This window comes from Ammodytes marinus, assembly GCF_949987685.1.
Source record: "Ammodytes marinus genome assembly, chromosome: 11".
NCBI classification, from domain to species: Eukaryota; Metazoa; Chordata; class Actinopteri; order Uranoscopiformes; family Ammodytidae; genus Ammodytes; species Ammodytes marinus.
This window is the reverse complement of record NC_137215.1, coordinates 30,253,826-30,275,362: the sequence shown is the minus strand read 5'-3', so window position 1 is coordinate 30,275,362 and position 21,537 is coordinate 30,253,826. Positions and strand designations below refer to the sequence as shown.

The window sequence follows — 21,537 nt, the reverse complement described above, 5'->3', positions numbered from 1 at the left end:
GGCGTGCACACTCTCCAGGCTCACATTACATACACAGACAGCAGGCTGCATGAATGGGGGGTGGCCACATTGCTAAAGAAAAGGATCCTGCTATCCTAACAACACAGACACTGAGAACACATATTACATACCACAATTTAACCAAACCACTGATATGTCATCACTAAAAAGATAATTCTACTCATAATTCAACATTAAATATTACCATAATGCTATACACTCACCAGTGTGTCTAAGAAGTATGTGACTCCTTATTCACTTAATGAAAAGGTTTTGTGATTAAACAACACTAACATATTTTGTTCATCAAACAAGAGACACTTTGACATGGACTTTTTTAGAAGATATAACACAATACAATATAAAAGTGCACAACCCACCTTATTTAATTTTTTTGGAGTTTATTTTTTGTTATTGTAAATAAAAAAGAATGGAATCTTTGACTTATGAGATCCCTTTATTAACCAAAGTGCAAACTAGACCAAACTAAACTGAAAGATGGTTCAATGGTGTTTAGCACGATGCCCTTTAGTTCTGGGCCTTTAGATCCCATTGAGACATGATACATGTCTGACATGGCTGGGGGGCCTTACCTGTTCCTGGAGGGGGGCATTTGTCACAACGAGGGCCCCAGGCTTTGCCCACACTGCAGCAACACAGCTGTTTACTCAGCTGGGCAGACACCGGGTGCAAACACTGCCTCCCTGAGCTGACCAAGCGGAAGCAAGCCCCCTTCTCCTCTTGGATGGCGGGTGTGTTGGCTGAAGAGGAGCGCGTGAGGAGGACAAAGAGGAGGCGCAGGGTGCACCAGAGTGTACCAGACATACATGGGGGAAAGAAAGGACAGAGAGTGGAAAAATAAAGAAGTCCCCTTCACCAAAGCAACCTTCCCTGCTCACCTGAACAAACGTCTGCCACAAACACAAATATCAGAGCAAAAAAATTAAATAAATAAATACATATTCTACGGTGAAAAGTCAGGCAACCACATTTTTTCGGCGACACAAGCTCTAATTAAAACATTTAAAGCCAAACACAAAACACATTGGGACACAGCAAAGCATATACATTTAGGGAAAAACATGAAAGAAATTTGTGTTTTCATGCCTCAGAGTAAGGCATGCAGGAGAGTTTGGCTGGGTTTGTGTTATTCAAGTCTTTAAGTGTAATCCAACATCTTCACAAAATGCCAACTGGAAACTGTTCTTAGTGGAACACAGACAAAATAATGGCCTCTAAAGGGAACCAAGAATGTTCGGTTCAAGTTTTCCTATAACAGAAACATTAACTTGAGTAAATCCTTTTTATTTTCTCTCGTTTTAATACTATAAATATTTGAATGTATATTTTTAGTTTTCAAACATTGGGAAAATGTCGCCACGCAGGCAGTTTAAACGCAAAAAATAAATTATAGTCACACAAAAATAATCCCTCTCAATGATCAGTTCTTCCTCACTAGAATGTGTGGTGTAGTGTTTATCTGCACAGATATACTCGCGTATTTTGTATGCGAAGTATGTATCCCACTCAAATACGTATCACTTTTTGACATACATCATGATGGGTTTAGCTATTACGCTCTACTGTGAGGGATGGATCAATATTTTGGGAAATACGCATATTAATAATTTTTGTTACACAGAACGTCTTTATTTACTTTTGTACGTCTTTACAACCCTAGATCTTGCTTGTGTTTCCACTGCAGACAGCACCCTTACTTGGTTCCTTTCCTCTAAACACCACTCTTGCCGAAGTGACTCCACATGGAGGTTTATCTCTCGCACGGTAAATTATGATTCTGTGTAGACCAATCCATGTACTGCAGTGTGTAGCTCCACACTTCCGGGACCCTTTGGGACGGCTTGGTACCCCAACGAAAGGGTGACAGAACAGACGCGAGCTATACTGCACTATAACCCAAATCACACAACACATTCATTGTGTTTGGTTCCAATATTTATTCAGTTCTTTTTAACTGCTCCCCCTTAAGTTTCACTTTGGTTTCATCACAGTGTCAAACAGCTAATCTGATCGTCTGGAGCTGACAGCAGAGGGGTATACTACGAAACAAACTCAACAGAGCCCGGCTCTCTTTTTTTGATCTGGTTCAACATAACACAAACCGTCGCTCAGAGCTAACCGGTATCACGAAGGAAGTTATCAACCTCTTATGTTGAACGAGGATTTCGGCTTCAGGCTCTGTGCGCGTCCCCATGAAAGGGGGCGTTTGACCCGTCATTTGACTCTGCATCCGCACAAAATGGATTGATCTTGTGCCGCTAACTTTACACAAACGGACTGATTGTGAGCAGCTGAGTAAAACAAAAGTGTGTCGCCAACTTCATTCAAGAGGAAGAGTGTGTCAGTCTGAATTATTACAGCAGAAATCAGAGAGCCGAAAAAAACTCTTACTGCAAATAGGCTAAGGAGAGTGGAATGAAAATTATTTATTTATCTTGGCGATCGTTCTCGCAGTGCGTAACGTGACATTATAAAACAATGAAACGTTGAACTCGGATTTAAACACTATACCATTTAGCCTAATATATATAGGCTACTTTGCTATATTTATAGCACTACGCCTATAGTCCCACACTTAAGAATGTAATTTAAGTCTGACACTGTCCCCAAATGAATAGCCTATGGAAAATCACTTTAGTTTTGGGCCACATCATAATGAATACAATTTTGATTTAGACTATTAGCATTTTATTTGAATCTTACAAATACCAATAGGCCTACATTAAAAAAGCTGCAGTCTGTATTTTTCGGACAAATATGAATCTACTCTGAGAAGCTTAACCTGCGAGTCTGCAGCGATGTCCGAACTGTGACAGCTGTCACCTGTCACGTCCCAACTGTAATCGCTACTGATGAAAAGAAAGAAGCCTGCAGTGAAATAATGTTGCAAACTGTGATTTTATAGAACGCTTTATTAAGAGCCAGTGTGTGTAGATCGCCAGGTAAAACCATTTGAGGTGAGAGCATAGAGTAGCACTGCATACAGTAGGTCTAGGCTATTTAACATTTTCTGCATCAATAACTGTATGCATGTGGCAAAAAGCCCCAGCGCGATGTTACAGTTCACTCTGCTGTAAGCCTTATGTCACGGCTTCGTTTCGTTCATTAACTTACTGATCAATAAGTCTACTGATTTAACGAGTTTCCTCAGTGAGAATATATCGCTCAGACAATATAGTCAGGTCCACGGGATTTCAAAATGTGTAGTTTCCTTAAAGGGCAGCACTCTAAGAGCCGAATTTAAGCTCAAACTCTGAAACAAAAACTGCTCTGAGCAGGTTAGCCGTGCAGCCTCTGTTACCACGGTGATCTAGCCAGGTAGAAAGAGAGCCACCTTTCGTGATACTGAAAACTCTGGCTTTAGACTCAACAGACCTCGCTCAGCCCTTAATCTCGCTTCGTAGTATACCCCTCAGGAGTCTCTCTGCCACTCTCTTTATATTTATCAGCCTGTCTTTCTCTCTCCACTGCACACTCAGTCACTCTGACAACATCGGCGGCAAAAAAAAATTAAAAATCTCCAGATGGCATCGGCTAAAAAAAACTATTGCCGATCGTGCCATTAATCGGCGATGGACAGTTCCATCGCCAATCGGCACAACCTCAATGAGAGGGCATCATTGGGACGTTGGTTTGTCAATACATGTTACTGCTGAAGTGTTTGCTTTACATTTGCAATGGTTTCATATAATAACAAATGGCGGCTTAGCTGATTCCAATACATTTAAACCGGTACACATGATTCATATAACATTTAGGAAATGACCCACAGTGACAGATCATAAAACCAAGTGTTTTTTTTAAAAATCAATAAGGCTAAGGTCTAGGGAGAAGTTGTCACAACTTCAGCCAGTATTTAGTTTGTTCTCATATGTCTGTTTTCCTGGTTTACTTTCTACTCATGTCACTTCAGACCCGGCCACTCCCTCCTGCTCTGCACTCCCGGTTAATTACATTCACCTGGTCTGCCCCACACTCACCTGCTCCTCATCAGTTAATCAGCCCCAGTATATATTTCAGTTCAGTTCCATCGTCAGTGCCAGATTGTGCTTAGTGCCTTCACCCAGATTTCCAGCGTTCTGAGTTTATTCCATATCATTCTGATCCTGCCTGCCTGTTCCCGTTTTTGACCTTGGACTTTCCTTTTTGCCTGCCCCAACTGGACTTGTTTGCCACGCTGTGTTACTACCTGGTTTGTCATCCACTTTTCATTAAATCTGTTTTTGAATCTGAACTGTTTCCTGTATCGTGCAATTGGCTTCTTGTCTGTCTTCCCCGGAAACCTGACAGTACAATCTGGCCAGCAACAAGCTCCAGTCACCGGCCCCCAGCAACAAGCTCCGGTGTCCTGCTTCCAGCAACAAGCTCCAGCCTCCAGCAACAAGCTCCAGCCTCCAGCAGCAAGTTCCAGCCTCCAGCAGCAAGCTCCAGCCTCCGGCCTCCAGCAGCAAGCTCCAGCCCCAGGCTTCCTGCAGCAAGCTCCAGCCCAAGGCTTCCAGCAACAAGCTTCAGGTCCCGGGCCCCAGCAACCAGCACGCTAGCCACCAGCCCCAGCATGTTAGCCACCAGCCCCAGCATGTTAGCCACAGCCCCAGAAGGTGCCCCAGCAACCTCAAGCACCCCAGCATGCTAGCTACCAGCCTCCTTCTGCCTCGCGGACTATTAGAGTGGGGGTGTGGAGTTTGGAGTGCCATCCGTCTCCTCAGAACTCTCCAGCTTCGGAGCTGACTCCGGTCCCCGAACCTGTTACAGAGAAAGAACCAGAAGCAACTCCAGAACCCGAGGTCCTTCCTGAACCAGAGCCTGAGTCGGTACCTGAAGTAGTTCCAGAACCTGAACCCGTCCCTGAAGTCCATGAGGTGATTCCCAAGCCCCTGGTAGAGCCCGTGGTTGAACTTGTAGGTCACTCTGAGCCCGAGGTGGATGCTGTGGCTGAGGAGGAGTGTTTACCTGAGCTGATCTCTGGACCCTTAGTTGAGTCCTCTCCACGTCGTCATGAGAGGGCCCAGTCTCCACATCTTGATGGGGGGTCCGCCCTCCAGGCCTGCCAGGGGAGGCCTGTCTTCTTCGCCTTCCCGAGGGGCCTCCTCCTCCCGAGGGGTCTCCTCCTCCGTTCCTGTCCGAGGGGCCTCCTCCTCCCGAGGGGTCTCCTCCTCTGTTCCTGTCCGAGGGGCCTCCTCCTCCCGAGGGGTCTCCTCCTCTGTTCCTGTCCGAGGGGCCTCCTCCTCCCGAGGGGTCTCCTCCTCTGTTCCTGTCCGAGGCGTCTCCTCCTCCGTTCCTGCCTGAGGGGTCTCACCCCCTGCTCGAGGGGCCCAGCCCCCTGTTGCAGCCCGAGGGGCCCAGCCCCGTCCCTGCCCGAGGGGTCTTGCCCCCTGTTCCTGCCTGAAGGGTCTTGGCCCCTGCCCCTGCCAGAGGGGGACCGCCCTCTGCCTCGCCTTCCTCCGGAAGGGGTCCGCCCCCATCACGGTGGCCGCTGGCGTCCTTGGGGGTTCCGCCTACGCCGTTCTGCAGAGGGGGTCTGCCCTCGCCGTGGCCGGCCGCCTGAGTGGTTCTGCCTTCGCCGGTCTCCTGCGGGGGTCCGTCCTCGTCGATGCCTGCTACCCTCGCCGATGCCGGCCCCCAGAAGGGTGCCTTCGTTTCCTACATTCACCTGGCCTGCCCCACACTCACCTGCTCCTCATCAGTTAATCAGCCCCAGTATATATTTCAGTTCCATCAGTCAGTGCCAGATTGTGTTTAGTGCCTTCACCCAGATTTCCAGCGTTCTGAGTTTATTCCATATCATTCTGATCCTGCCTGTTCCCGTTTTTGACCTTGGACTTTCCTTTTTGCCTGCCCCAACTGGACTTGTTTGCCACGCTGTGTTACTACCTGGTTTGTCATCCACTTTTCATTAAATCTGTTTTTGAATCTGAACTGTTTCCTGTGTCGTGCAATTGGGCTCTTGTCTGTCTGTCTTCCCCGGAAACCTGACGGAAGTATAAAAAAGGCTTCACCATTTAAAGTCCGCAGGAGCAGAGTAAACCCCATAAATGTGAAATAAATGAAGTCTGAAACCACCAATACTCCTCCTCATTTCTAAATGGGCAACATGAGTAAATAGACAAGGAGGGCTTTGGTCAGGCTGGTAACCAACAAATGAATGGCCTCTCTCTGCAGGGTTCGTCTGTAGAAATTGTACAACCTGCCAGAGGAAAACTATCCCTCTTGCACTCTGCCAGTCTGGCCTTTATGGCAAAGTGGGTACACACTAAGAAATCAAGGTACAGGAATGGTCCTAAAAGGGTACAAATGCTTTGTCCCCCCCAGTGGTACCTTAGCAGGGTACAACACTGTACCTTAAACATTGGTACATATTTGTACCTTCTTGTCTGTACCTCTACAAGAACATTCCTGAACCCCTAGTGACAATAATGTACCCATTGGAAAGGTACAGTGAAAATGTGAATTCCGCAAGTTTTCTGCATTTCATATTAAGTAAAGCAGTACCCTTTTAGGTCCATGGATTTCTTAGTGTGTAGATCAAGCCACTACTGAGTCAAAGACAGGTGACAGTCAGCCTGGAGTTAGCCAAAATGCACTTTTGGGCGCGGAGAGCATGAGGAAAATTAAGTAATCCTTTTGGTCTTAATGCTATGCATTACATTTGCCACGGAATAGTGTGGTGGTTGCAACGTCAGTTGCTTTCAGATCGTGAAACATCTGAAAATCTGTCCTCGGGACCTTTTTTAACGTAGGAATTTTTTTTTTGTAACTTTCTGAAATTGAAACAATCAATAAATATCAATATCAATATTCAAGAGGTTTCTATTGGTCAATGACATAACACTGTCAAAGCGAATCTCCAGTTAAAAGAGTTGCCGCATTTACGAGTGAATCCACTGGAGCAACTTAAGGGAAACCGGATTTATTTTGCAAAATATTTTATCTTTGTAGTGGAGCGGCTAAGTGCTTATTTTTGGCAGAATCTTTCAGTTGATGATACGAGCGTGAACATTAGCATGAGCAGTCTCCATGGGCCACTTGACAAGAAAATTGTGCAAGACATTTGAAATTTCAAGATACAAATTTTCTCATAGAAATGTATTGGGTTTTTTCATAATTTTTTCACTTCATTGTCTCGGAAAATGTTCTTGTCAAGTGACATGTAGGGGAGAACGGGGTAATCTGAGCCACTTTTTACATTTGCTCCCCTCTAAGTGAGCTAAAATGATTTATCACTCAAATTTACACATTTCCCATTAATTCAGGATGTTTCCTAGAAATGGGCATTAGCAGAATTTTTTCAAGACAAAGGGCAGTGAAAATATGATTGTTTTAAAAAAAGTTGTCATGTGGCTCATTTTACCACAGCTGTGGGGTAAACATATCCACTTACTTTTCCCACTCTGAAACTACCATAACAACTCATATTGTAACAGTAAGAATCCTGAAAGCTAGCCACACATTCCAGAACTAATGTCGGACTAGTAAAAGAATGATGGGGTTTGGTCAATTAAGCAAAGCAAATTTTGTAAACACTTGAAAGTAACTCTGAACAAAATCAAATACGACATATTATAATTCAAAAGGTTTTAATGAGATTCAAATGAAAGATAGAACCAGTTAGATTAGAACACAGTCTGGGGGTCAGAACACAGGACCCTTAGAGCCAGCTAGTGTCTTAGGGTCAAAGCATAGGAAAATCAGAACCAGCGAGAACAGCCTGGGACTCAGAACACAGGAGAAGACCCAACTGGATTATAACATCAGCCTGTCATACTCTACAACTAGGCCTACTCTACATTCCAGCCCTGAAGGTTACAGGGAAAGATGAGAAGGTCGTCTTCCTGGTGTATTTCCTTGGCATGATGGCTTTTCTACAATGTGTATGACATTAAAATAAAACATATGTCATGTAATATTACATTAAAATACGTTTAAGACTAAACTTAACTTGTGCCTCATGGTGGGGGAAAGTGAGACAGCGGCTCACTTTCCCCCACAGCATTTGGCTCACTTTCCCCCACCACCACAATTTGAGAAAAAACTACCTCTCTTAGCATTTCAGGCTAATCTTTAGCAAATAACATCACATGGTTTTTATATGTTGGTAGTTCATCAACACGTATGATAGAAGTTTTTCTACGTGAATACATTTGCTTTGGCACAACAGTTGATTAAGTTGACAGCAAGAAAATTTACTTTTACATGCAAAATACCTATTTTGGTGAAAAAAACATGCTTACCACAGCACCATGAGGTCCTCTCTTTCAGGGCCATGGGGAAATGAGAGGGGCTTGAAAACATATATCTCACATGACCACAAATGTTTTCCGTTGCCTAGATACAGGGGGTGGCTCACATTACCCGATGCCTCAGATTCCCCCGTTCTCCCCTATGTATCACAAATTGAAAGATTGTACCACTTCTCTGCTCCACTATTGAGGGCGCACTCACACAAGGTAATCCGTACCGGGCCCAGGCACACTTGACGCCTGAAGTCTAGTTCGCTTGACCTTTGTGAGTGCTCCGTACCTTTCTAAAGCATGGTACACTTTGTAGGCCCTGGTACATTTGGATGAGGAGTGCCAGCCCGTGCATAAAGACAGTTACACTGTCGTCAGTCTAAATGCGACTATTCCCGTCGACGGACATTTAAAAAAAAACTTTTGCGTTTGTGTTGGTCTGATGCAGAGGTATAATGATTGCTACAGATGTGGCTGGATGAAAATAAATACAACCATAGATTACCTATGTACAAGAGGTTACCATGCTCAGGCCTGGTTGGACCTGCAGCAGTGTGAGTGCAGGCCAGCAGGGGAATGGGGAGGGTGGGGACAATCGCGCTTCGGCAAACTGTTAATGGTATGAGGGCGCCGTTAGTCGTTAATCTGACTGAGCCTATAGGCTGATCTACTGCAAACATGGCCCAGATAGGTGGCATAAATTGAAGCATAGATCATGATGAGCTACCGTCACAAAACCTCTTCAGAAATTACATTTGCTTAGAGATACATACAAGTCAATCCCTGGAATTTTGAATCACATGTGAGCCATGTGCTTGGGCTGTGTGTTTTCAAGTTAGCAGAATCTATAATGGCTTTTCAAGTCTGCATGAATGAATGAGCATTTGGCTTTGATTAACCATGAGCTAGAAGAGACACAACCTCTGTATGCTCTATCTATTACACACAGAGACAAACACATGTTCACACATGGGAACTTGCACCACTAGAATCCGGGGGGAACACATGCAAGCATGTCAAGACTAAGGGAAATTAACGATCAACAGCGCTGATCAAAGATAAATCACTTCAGCACTTGTGCATGAACAGTTGTTTGGCCTTTCTCTCTTCCCCTATCCTGTCCCTAGTTCATTCCTCTCATCCTCTCTCCATACAGCCCCTTTTAATTGAGAGACATGAGATAAGTTGGGTTTGGCTTGCTGTGCCTTGCAGTACATGCTTGAGGAGGATCTTATTATACAAAAGAACACCATGCTGTAATCCATGCACTTGTATTCATATCATCAAACAGAAAGTTGAAAATTTGGAACAATTTCTAGCGGTCGTTGCTATGCAGGTGGCAGGGGGAAATTGTGAAACGTATACTTACCAATGCCCTCTGTGATAAAGTAATGGGAAATATCAAACTTCTATAGGAAAGCTTGTGTTTGATCAAATCTGAACATTATAGAGACCAGCATGCAAATGTGATGCATTCACTTGGGATTCTTGCTCAGCCTGGCATATTCTTTGGATGTTGTTTGGTTTGGCAAGACAATCAAAGAGAAATGTGATGACACAAATCAACTGTAATAGACAATATTAGACTGTAGGACTTACATATGCATGTGGTGAGCGTGGGGTCAGGGACAAAGCCATTTTTACACAAGCACCTGTAGCTTCCCACAGTGTTCAGACAGTTTCCATTCAGACACACACCCTGAAGTTGGCACTCATCTAAATCTGTGAATAGAAAATTTGAAAGTGAAAAACCACAATCAATCCAGGGAATTTCATAGGATTTCATAACATTGCACAACAGAACACATACATTTCTCGACTTTCTCAATTGCTGTAATAGGTTTAACAAAACAAACATGTCTTTTGGAGAAAATCATCGCAACAAGCCATTATGAAGTAGCACAACACAATATGAAGTGTTATCAAAACTCTAAACCGCTCCGCCATATGTTGGCGCTGTCTATTTAAATATTATTACTATTTTTTCTTTTTAATTATTCAAGGGATACTCACTTTCTATAATTATAATGTATGTATTTGTAAGTTGTTGTTGTTTTTTTTCACCAATTTTTATCTTGTAATCTAAAGGTTGTATGTGCCAAGTGTATCTCTTGCCTGAATTAATAATTGATATACAGTACACTCGCCCGCAGCAATTTTTGGTTGAGTCTGTGACTGACAATGAGTGATAACCCTGCTCCCTGAGGCACCTTATTCTATATCTTATTACTCTGTGCCCTGGGGCTACACTGTTGTGTAATGACGTTTAGAAAAATGGGTGATGGCAATGTCATTAGTAGATATATAACTGTTTATAATCCAAAGTTTACTACTGTTTACCCCTAATGTCACTGAAATCCAACAGTGTTCAGAACTACATGATGGCAGACTCAAGATGGCGCCACAAGAAGAAAAAAATCAGGGGAATACCAAAGTCAGTGGGATTCATCCTCTGTTGTTTTATTGCCCCATCCCAGCTCACGGTTGATGTTTTGAATCTCCAATGTGAAATGTGGCGAGCTTTAGCCAGTCAAATTCCTTCAGTGAGAACACACTTGGCCCATAGCGCAGACTGTGACTCACGTCTGTATCCCACCATGACATGCATTTTATAGGCAAGAAGAAGTACAAGCTTTATAGCCAGTGTGGCTTAATAGGCTGTTGACAGCCTACTTGGTTGTTTTTTTCTTTATTGGTGAGGTCATCCATGTTATCATGTTATACTAAAATCCAAGACGCTTTTTTTTCTGACATAAAAGTTTCAGACAGAAAACCCAACGGTACAACACATGAACAAAATGGGATCCGCGTCTAAACCGCAGGTAGTATTTTGTGTGTTTCCCTTGTGATCATACATGATCCAAAGAAAAGGTTGAGTATTCATAGATTTAAAAAACAGTGCTTAATCCTTATTAAAGTGCAAAACCTGGATTTTGGTTCAAATCTTACCGACTAGACTTCTTCTGACCTAACATGATTCAAAGCAGCCTATTGCTCTTGGAAGACTGGATACAACAACACAAGACGATCTCCAAACATGTAAAGTCAGTGGGACCCTCCCACAGGCAGAACTCATAACACACTTCATTGCTGTTTTGTGTTTAATTCTTTATTTGTCCTTTTTTTATATTACTCAGCGCTCTTTCTGCGTGTAAATGCATTTTCAAGATCAATTAAAAATAAAATAGGGCCTCAGCAGTCTGAGTCAATCAAAATAAGTTGGTATCTTTCACGTTAAAAGTCTTTGTAATACAACATATTCTTTGTGCAGTGAGAATGTCTGACGATAAACACCATTGCTTTCAAAAATTAAAGCTCCCGTATTATACACTTTTCGGTACTATTATACACCATATTATATGGTCTTAGTGGTCCCTAATACGTTTTTCTTTAATTGTTTGCTGAAAAAAACTTTCAGATAATTTATTGTACTATGCTGATGTTCAGCTAATCTCACAATGGCCTATTTTTTAAAAAGAGCTGCTGCTCCCCTCGTAAATATACAATCTTTGAGCTGCCCCCACCCCCTGTCCGGAAGCGAAGCCAGATACGCCTCGCCCTCTGTCTGTCAGGGCCGCGGACCAATAAGAAATAGGGGTGTGGGCTGCACAGTGGAAGCTTCAGGCGTTCCAGTTTGTGAGGTCAGAAAAGGGGAAAATTCTGACTGGAGTATATTGGGGGGGAGGGGTGGGGGTTTCAGAAAGGGGGAGAGTGAGAACAGGAGAGATTGTTATTTTTTTAAATATTTTGGCAGTCTCTAGGCACACCGTGGACCCATGGATATGTTAGAACACATTTAAAAAGTGCATTTAGCATAATATGTGACCTTTAACATATCTACAATTTACTGTCGACAAATCAATGGAAATTGAATCATGGGAAGTACATTTTTAATGCACTGGGCATTCAAATCATATTTTGCAGTAGGCTTTTTGAATGAGAAGATTATGAAAAATCAACCAAGTAATAGAATGTAGTGTTTACTTTCAAACTTGAAAACGTCTGATGTTAGGTCTGTGAATGGTAACTGTTGGCTATATCGGCTATTTTGGAGCTCTGCATACAGTAGGTTTTACTGTGTGAGCACTTATGACCGGCCAGTGAAATTCTAATTTCTTGTTCAGCATTCAAAGGTAGGACAGAGGAATTCATCCTTTGTATGCGTCTTATATGCGTCTTGTATGCGTCGTGTATGCTCTGTTCTTAGCATAGCACTACGCTTTACAAACCACATCTGACGCTGATTCCTCAAGTCCAAACATGGCTGAACAGGAAGTAGCACGTTCCCACCAAGTTGTGGCTGGCCAAGCTCAATAGTCTGTTTGATGATAACTGACACTTAAAGGTCACATATTATGTTCATTTTCAGGTTCAAATTTATAATTAGGGTTCAAACTACTGTTTTCATGGTGTAGTGTCCAGGAAGAAAAAACATTATACTGTATATCTCACTGTGCCATTGCTGAATCTCCTCTTCTCAGCCTCTGTCTGAAATGTTCCGTTTTAGCCCGATGGTTTCAGATTTCATTTATTTCACATTTATGGGGTTTACTTTGCTCCTGCGGACCTTAAATGGTGGTAGACTTATTGATTTTTTTAAAACTTGGTTTTATGATCTGTCACTGTGGGTCACTACCTAAATGTTATATGAATCATTTGATTGGCCATGAAACAACTGCCAGTCTGAACCTCACTGCCAGTTAGATTCAGGGGTATCTGGGGGGGTAGCAGTGACTTGCGGTCAGGGTCTACCCTGGCGCCGTGTGCAAAAAAAAATTAAAATTAAAATAGAATAGAATAGAATAAAATAAATGTTTTATTTAATAAACTTCTATTTGTATTATTACTGTTAATTACATGTAATCCGCGATTACTTTAAAAAAGTGTAGACGTTTTGATGAGAAAGGGGGCAGTTAGTAAGTTACGCCAAAATAAGCTGTGCCTTTGCCTCCTATTCATTGTGGACGGCACTTCGATTTGTATTCTTTAACATGTACGCAAATAAGCATAATTATTTGTGCTTATTTTGACGTAAATGTGGTATGCTAGAAGCCTTTACGTTACATATCATTCATGGACCAATTAAAATCGAGATACAGTCATATGAAAAAGTTTGGGACCCCCTTCTAATTTTGGGGATTTTTGTTAATCATTAGCTGGGATTTCAAAGAAGCAAATTCCTTTACATATATGACATACCTTAAGTAAACAGGAGCAATTCAGCGGTGTCATTTTGTTTATTGGAATAATAGAAAATATGCAATAAGCATCATAACAAAATTTGACTGGTGCATAAATTTTGGCACCCCAAAATAAAAATGTCATCAGTACTTAGTTGAGCCTCCTTTTGCAAAAATAACAGCCTCTAGACGCCTCTGGTAGCCTGTGATGAGTGTCTGGATCCTGGATGTAGGTATTTTTAACATTCTTACATACTAAAGCGATCCAGTTCAGTTAAATGTGATGGCTGCCGAGCATGGAAAACCTGCTTCAAATCATCCCATAGATTGTCGATGATATTCAAGTCATTGGACTGCGACGGCCATATCAGAACATTGTACTTTTCCCTCTGCAGGAATTTGAACTGTGTTAAGGGTCATTGTCTTGTTGGAATATCCAACCCCTGCGCAACTTCAACTTTGTGACTGATGCTTGAATATTATCTTGAATAATCTGTTAAAACTGGGTTGAATTCATCCGACTATCCACTTTAACCAGGGCCCCAGTCCCTGAAGTGGCCACAGCATGATTGAACCTCCACCAAATTTGAAAGTAGGTAGCAGGTGTTTTACTTGGAATGCAGTTTTCTCCTTTCGCCATGTAAAGCACTTTTTATAATGACCAAATAACTTATTTTTTGTCTCTTCAGTCCAAAGCATTTTCTTCCAATATGAATCTGGCTTGTCTAAATGAGCTTTAGCATACTCCAAGCAACTGTATCTGTGGCGTGGGCGCAGAAAGGGCTTCCTTCTCATCACCCGGCCATACAGATGTTTTGGTGCAAATTGCACTGAATTGTTGAACCATGTACAGATACACAATCTGCAGCCAGATGTTCTTGCAGGTCTTTGGAGGTGATCTGTGGGTTGTGTGCAACCATTCTCACAATCCGCAGCATATGCCGCTCTTGTACTTTTCTTGGTCTGCTAGACCTGGGTTTAACTGCAACTGTGCCTCTGTCCTTCCATTCCCTGACAACATTCCTTACAGTAGAAATTGACAATTGAAACATTTGGGAAAGCTTCTTGTAGCCTTCCCCTAAACCATGACAATGAATAATCTTTGTTTTTAAGATCTTTTGGGAGCTGTTTTGATGATCCCATTCTGTCTCACTTCTGCAGAGAGTCAAAGAGAAGTGCAACTTGCATTTAGGCACCTAAAATACCTTTTCTCATGATTAAACAGACCTTTATATGAGGTTCAAGGCTTAACAACATAATCCAACCAATTTTGTGTTTAAAGTCCTCAGTTTTACATGCTGTTACAGGCATTAAAATCAACAAAACCACAAGGGTTCCTATATTTTTGCAAAGCCAGTTTTTCACATTTTATTTAATTTCATAAAACTAAATACTGCTTTTCAAAAAATCTTTGTTTGGAAAACATCCCAGTACTTAGCTGTTCCTGGTAAATGAAATACCACTTTTATCTTTTTTGTGTGAAAGCAGAGTCAATTATAATGCCGGCTGAGAGGGGTTCCCAAACTTTTTCATATGACTGTATTACTGGACATTTACGCAGTTTAGGCCAACGTCATTACGCCGGCTATGCTCATTCACGTCGTTACCCCCGCGGATTTTAAAGTCAACATTGCAGCTGTCGTGTCCGTGCCCGCAGATATTTCAGACTGGAGGAATTTTAACAAATTGGATTATAATTTAAAAGGGAACAGAATGAATAGCAAGAGAAAGGCCTGCAAGCAGCAACAGGGACAAACAATGTTCGAGCATTTCAAACGGACAGGTAGCCTACATGAACGGAAGGATGCTAGCTAGCTGTGCTGTCAGTCAGACACTGGATTACTATCATCTTGCTTCTTTCTACAGCCAGGGAGTCGGATTGGTGAGTCAGAAACTTTTTGGGGCTTTATTTGTGAGTGCAATCCATTCTGCATTTTATATTCAATTGAGCAGTTGTGTTTTCATTGTTACTGACGGACAAACCTAAGCTGTGCAATGTGGATAAATGGTTACATTCTGATGCTGGACAGCTCCATGGGACATATGCTACTGGTACTTTATCTATTAAGATAAAGTTTATGGAGTGGAGTTGCCATCAGTTATGCTGTAGTCCTACAGAATGGTGAGTGCTGTCTTTTATTTTGAAGCTGAATAGAAGTACTAGTTTGAATCGGCGAAGGTTTGACTCGTTTCCCTACGTTTTTTCAGCCCTTGGTGTGAGGGATGAGTCCGTTAAGTTGATGGATGCGATGTTTAATCATTTAGACCAAACTACAGTAGGCTACGGGCAAACCTGCAGTCACCGTCGTGACATTTCATATACGTCCCGTCTGTGTGTGTGTGTCGGGGTGTGTGTGCGTGTGTGTGTGTGTGTGTGTGTGTGTGTGTGTGTGTGTGTCTGTGTGTGTGTGTGTGTGTGTGTGTGTATGTGTGTGTGTGTGTGTGAGAGAGAGAGAGAGAGAGAGAGAGAGAGAGAGGAAGGAACTTATTTGAAATCGGCCGTGCGTGCCTGTTTGTTGTTTATTGTTTTTGATTTAACGATATATAGGTTTAGAGAAATCTGGCTTTTAGAACTCAGTGCCTACCCACTCACTGACCTCACCGCACGTCACTGGGGGGTAGTGCTAAGTTAGGTTGGTAATGAGGGGGGTGTAGTTTCTTCCCTTATGACATCAACACAGGTTTTCAGAAAGATGGAGGTGGAAAATAACCTAGAGAAGGTATTGTCGCATACTTTGGCAGTTTCTAGTTTAGGGCCCACCTACTCTAGTCACACTGGGGACCCATATTCTGGTGCCATTTAAAAAAGGAACTATGCCTCGGAAGAGATACTGACAAAAGTGATGACAAATCCCTCAAGGGGACACAAATAGGATGAGCAAATGTCTTTGCAATCCACCTTATATTTAAAACCACAAATGTCAAGGAAAAGTCTGGAGTTCACCATAGTCATCATGATTGTTCCTCTGGCCACAATTCAGCGTAAAAAAGTAAAAGCTCTTACCTTGGCAATGTGAACTGTTGACTCTCTTGTAGCCATGGGGACAATCAATCAGGGGGATAGCTGAAGAAAATAAAAGAAAGAGAAGGGAGCAGGCATGTCAGTAATTGCGAACAACAATTCAATTCAACCATGAAATCTTGTATAACGGTGTCATCAAAATTCTATTGTGTCTGGGAAGTTTTGAATTATTTTTATAAAAAACCCAAAATTAATTGCTTTCCCTACTCTATCGTGATTTAAAGATGTCTCCTCAACAATTCAAATTGTTCCAATAGGTTGCCTGTTTAGGTCCGGTATTGACTTATTGAGCTTCTTATTCAGATCCCAAGCCTATACAGTAGTTATCAAAACACAGCAGTTTAGTTGATTTTGTTTATTTCTTTATAATATCGTGGACACTCCCCTTTAATAAACTTTACAATACAAATATAATTGAACACATGCCCCATGCCTATTCACAAAACTTCGTTGCTAAGAGCTCAAAATATACTAAATTGCCTAACAGAGAAGCAGATGAACAAAGAATGAACGTGAAATGACAGTGAAAAATTAAAGTGAAAAAAATGGAAGGGAAAAGAAATGGAGGTTACATAACTGAGAGCTTTTCAGACAGCCAGTAGGTCACAATAATACTCAAATCTATGTAAACCTGTGCTGCCAGTGAGAGAGATTGGGCCCTGGGCTGCTGGAGCCTATTGGTGGACAAAGGCACCAGTGGTGAGGTGGTACCCTGAAAGCAGATTGATATGTTTTGCTCAACAGGAAAACAACATAGCGTTTGTTTGAACCGATAAAGCCAATGTATTTACCAGCTACCAGTGTCTCCTGGGCCACAGTGGACTGTAAAGCCCACAACAATATGAATTCATGCTCCCCCCCCCGCCATTCTTGAGGAACGAACCTCCTGAACCAGTGAAAATGTGAATATTAAGACTGCAATTTCCTTCCCTTTCCTTATGGTGTTTTATGAGGCATGTGTGACTACTGATAAACAGGGGTGGTTCTGAACTGAGTGAGTTTCAATGTATAAAATACATCAGGATTTGCCCTTGTCACACCTTTAAAATACAGTTGACCATTGGGTTTACTTTAAACTATTTAACCATACATTATAACCCTATGGAAGAGCAACAGTAAAGCAGTGTAGTACACTATATAATAGTCTCCACAATGATTTAAGGTGACACACTGCAGGCACAAACATTGGTTTATTTGACGCAACCTTGTCTGTTTGCGTCTTTATATTTCAGCCATTATCTCAACTTTGTTTTTTTTTAATACTCTGAACCCAAAATCTCAGAGTACCTCAACTAAACTTTCCGTAATCATTCTAAGAACTATTCCAAAGGTAACTACAGGATTTGTTCATATGTTGTTAACGGTCTAAATGTTATGATACATTTTGTTCTTGAAAAACATGCCAAAGATGTATTCTTAAGAATTCTTATGTGAAATCATGTCTTTGTCCATCAGTAAGACATGGTATTTTGCTATGAATACTATAATCCCAATAAGCCTCTTAATTCTACAGAGAAACAGCAAATACAACTCTGGAAAAAATTGAGAGACCACTCCAAATGTTCAGTGTCTCTCGTTTTACTATTTATAGGCACATGTTTGAGTAGAATGAACATTTTGGTTTTATAATATAAACTACTGAAGACATTTCTACCAAATTCCCCAAAAAATGTGTCATTAAGAGCATTTTCAATAAGTAATGTAGAGATGAACATTGAAGAAAAATCCAGACTGGTCTCTTATTTTTTTCCAGAGCTGTAGATGCAAAAAAGTCTGAGCTGAAGTAGATTAAAAAATGTTGTATTTGCCACAAACCCTGGTTGACAAAATCTTTCACAATTCACTCAGAATCTGAGAGTGAGTTATTAAACCAGTGAGTGTTTTTCTCCGGTGCAGTCTTGTATTAGACGCTTCTTATCCAAATGCACATTAGGAGTCCTAGTTAACTTTGCTCCGTGTGTTTTATGGAGCGTGGTCCCGATATTTTCTGACAGTGTTGTCCACATGCTTTGCACCGACTCCACCATCTCCTACGGTTTCAAATCCATCCAAGCCTTAAAGTGCTCCAACCCACAGTTATTTACCACCATGGCTAAAGTAAGCAGCATGTGTAACTGAAGTTATATACACCACAGGTTTATTATGTATTTAGCTATTTATTCACATGAAACTACCTCCTCCTCCTCTGTTGACCTAGGGGGAAAACTGTGGCTGCTCTTTTCATGCTCTACATCCAATAATGCTGGCTTCAAAGAGAGGCTCCATAGTTCTATAAAGGGACTACGGACCAATAACCAGCTACTGGATGAAAAGTACACACACACGCCCACACACGCACACACACACACACACACACACACACACACACACACACACACACACACACACACACACACACACACACACACACACACACACACACACACACACACACACACACACACACACACACACACACACACACACACACACACACACACACACACACACAGTCTGGCTGGGTAACAGTGGGGCAGGGGCCAAGACTGCATGCCACCAAGGCATTTAGTGCTTTTCCTCTCTGAAAATAACTCATGGGGGGAAAGTCACCTGTCTTTTAATATCCGGACCACCACCAGGGTTATATAATGTTACCTAATTGCCCTGGTTCAGCATCTTGTTTTTGGCCTGCTAGCGTATGTAGAACACTGCAAAAGACACTCACTCGGCTGTATAAAAAAGGGTGTAGGTGTTTTACTTTGACTATCTTTTATTTAAAGTGTAGCCCTGCCTGCTTACATTTTATCGGTAAAATAGTTATCTTTAAAGGAATATTTTAAACCATTAATTTCTTTTAGTTGTGTTGGCAGTTCAGTTGTGTTGAGAGACAAACTTTTTAGATCCAACAGCTGCCAAATAAATAATAGGTGATGAGACGGCTAAGAGAGTTAATACAAAACTGTATTCACTGTATGCACAGTGGTCTGTGGCCAGACGCTCCAAGACATGTCAACTTTTGCAAGAGGCGAGAGGTACAGAGCCGCTGACTTAAATTACAGAAGTTTCTAACACCACACAGCTGATTATGTTATCTTTCAAAACCAAACAAACACTAAATTTAAAAAAAAGTAAGTATAAAAAGTAGCAAAGATCTTCCCTAACTCACAACTCTATGTTTCTAAGCCCCAAACTGGGATTACCCTAGTCTGGCTAACCGGATATACGTAGACAACTAGTACAGCGCTCCCGGCAAATGGAGCCGTGAGTGTTGTCAAACTTCTCCCTTTCCCCTTCCTCTTCCTCGCTCTAGCCTACTGTTTATGCTCCGCCCAGAACGAGAGACAACAAAACGTGCAAGCGTGTGTTTGATATGTTTTGATACTATCCAGCTCATAATGTTGCTGCACACACGGCACACGTGTGTGTCATTAACAGTTTTGGGTGGGAACCTTTTATAAAAGGTCCATGGTCGGCATCAAATTGTACTATTTTGAAAGGACACGTTGCGGCTTCCTGGGCTTAACGCCGCCCAAGGCAATTGTGATTGATTTAAAGGAATTAAGACAGGCCAGCCCAGTATTCCCGCCTATACTCAAAATGGTATGGCTTGGTCCCAGACCATACTACTGCTAGCTGTAGTTTGGTCTGACTGTGCGAGACTAGGATTACCCTGATGATGTCATATGGCGCTTTTCCACTGCGTGGTTTCAGCTCAACTCGCCTCGACTCAACTCGCATTATTGAATCATGGTACCTGGTAACTGGTAGCGGCTGCTTTTTTGGTATCGCCTCACTCTGGTTCCAAGCGAGCTGAGCCGATGCTAAAAGGACGTCATTTTAAGTTACATATTTGACCAGGTGATCGGCTCAACCATGTTATGTCTGCCTGCACTGATTAAAAGTGAAGGACATAGTGAAGAATTGGTCAGCAGAAATGAAAACCATACTGGGCATTTAATGAATTTAGGCATTCACTAGTGTCATGCATGCATATTCATGAGACATGAATAGGTGACGTGTCCTCAAACAAACCCCTCTAGGGGGGGGTGGGGGTTTCCCCCCCAGAATTTTTTGTGATTTGAACATGTAAAATAAGCAATTTGGTGTTCTCTGGTGAAGAGAATTAAAGACAAAGAACACTTTTATTTCAGTTCAAATGAATAGTAAAATGAGCTAAACAAGTTAGTCAGCCAACCTTCTTGACTTTACCCATACAACGTGTGAAGGTATTTACTAAGAAAAACGTTAAATGGGAAAAACCAGCTTGTTGATAAAACTTTTTTTTCAAGTGAATGCGAGAGAAGAGGCATTAAATAAAATATAAAATAACGTAGAGCCTCAAATCTATCGCACCAATTCCCTTACAATAAACTATTAAGATTGTGGCAAACAGGATTTTCATTATTATTGCTACACAACCATCAATCAAACACATAGGCATATATCTCTCTGTCTCTATCTCTCTCTCCCTCTCTCTCCCTCGCTCTCTCTCTGTCTCTCATACACACACACACACACACACACACACACACACACACACACACACACACAACTTCAACTTGTGCACTGGAACAGTGCAAAATATGATAATGTGTGAAACAGGTGAGCGTGTTGGCGCTGACCTGCTATAATCACTACACTACCATTCAAAAACTGTGAAAACAGCAATAGTCAAAAATTTGAGGTGACACGTTAAGGGTGCTGTAAGCGGAATGGTTCTTTTAGCTAACTTCCTGTCAGTTACTGCAGTTAGCAGTCCCCTCCCTCGACCCCACGTCACCACATTAATGCACTGCGGTCTTCAAGCAGTGAGTTATCTAGCATCATCTCAGATCCATAAGTGTGATAAAACATCAAAACAGACATTGTGAAGGATTTTTCCCTGCTCCGCCATTGTAGGCGCATAAACATTCACCCATCTGTTGCTCTGGTGTGCACCGGTAGTGAGACCATGAGTGAGACGGGTGTCGGTTTGTAGCGTCCTCTCTTGTGATTGGATAAAAATGTCGGGATCCTCCAATAATAACAATATTTGCCGATTACATGCAGAGCAGCTGACTGAGAGATCGGCTTTATGAAACGCGCATGTTATGTAAGTGATCACTGT

The 21,537-nt window shown here is 42.1% G+C and overlaps 1 protein-coding gene across 4 annotated transcripts in view; it reads right to left on the bottom strand.

Annotated features, from left to right (window-relative positions):
- ltbp1 (latent transforming growth factor beta binding protein 1) overlaps positions 1-21,537 on the bottom strand; it is a 144,007-nt gene that overhangs the window by 55,799 nt on the left and 66,671 nt on the right. For 3 of the 4 annotated variants that reach the window (XM_080036965.1, XM_080036966.1, XM_080036967.1), the window contains exons 9-11: positions 16,434-16,493; positions 9,849-9,971; positions 594-761 (exon numbers count right to left, since the gene is read on the bottom strand). In XM_080036965.1, coding sequence (XP_079893091.1) covers positions 594-761; positions 9,849-9,971; positions 16,434-16,493 — 351 coding nt within the window. The remainder of the gene's footprint in view (positions 1-593; positions 762-9,848; positions 9,972-16,433; positions 16,494-21,537) is intronic. The other variant, XM_080036968.1, reaches the window with a different exon arrangement.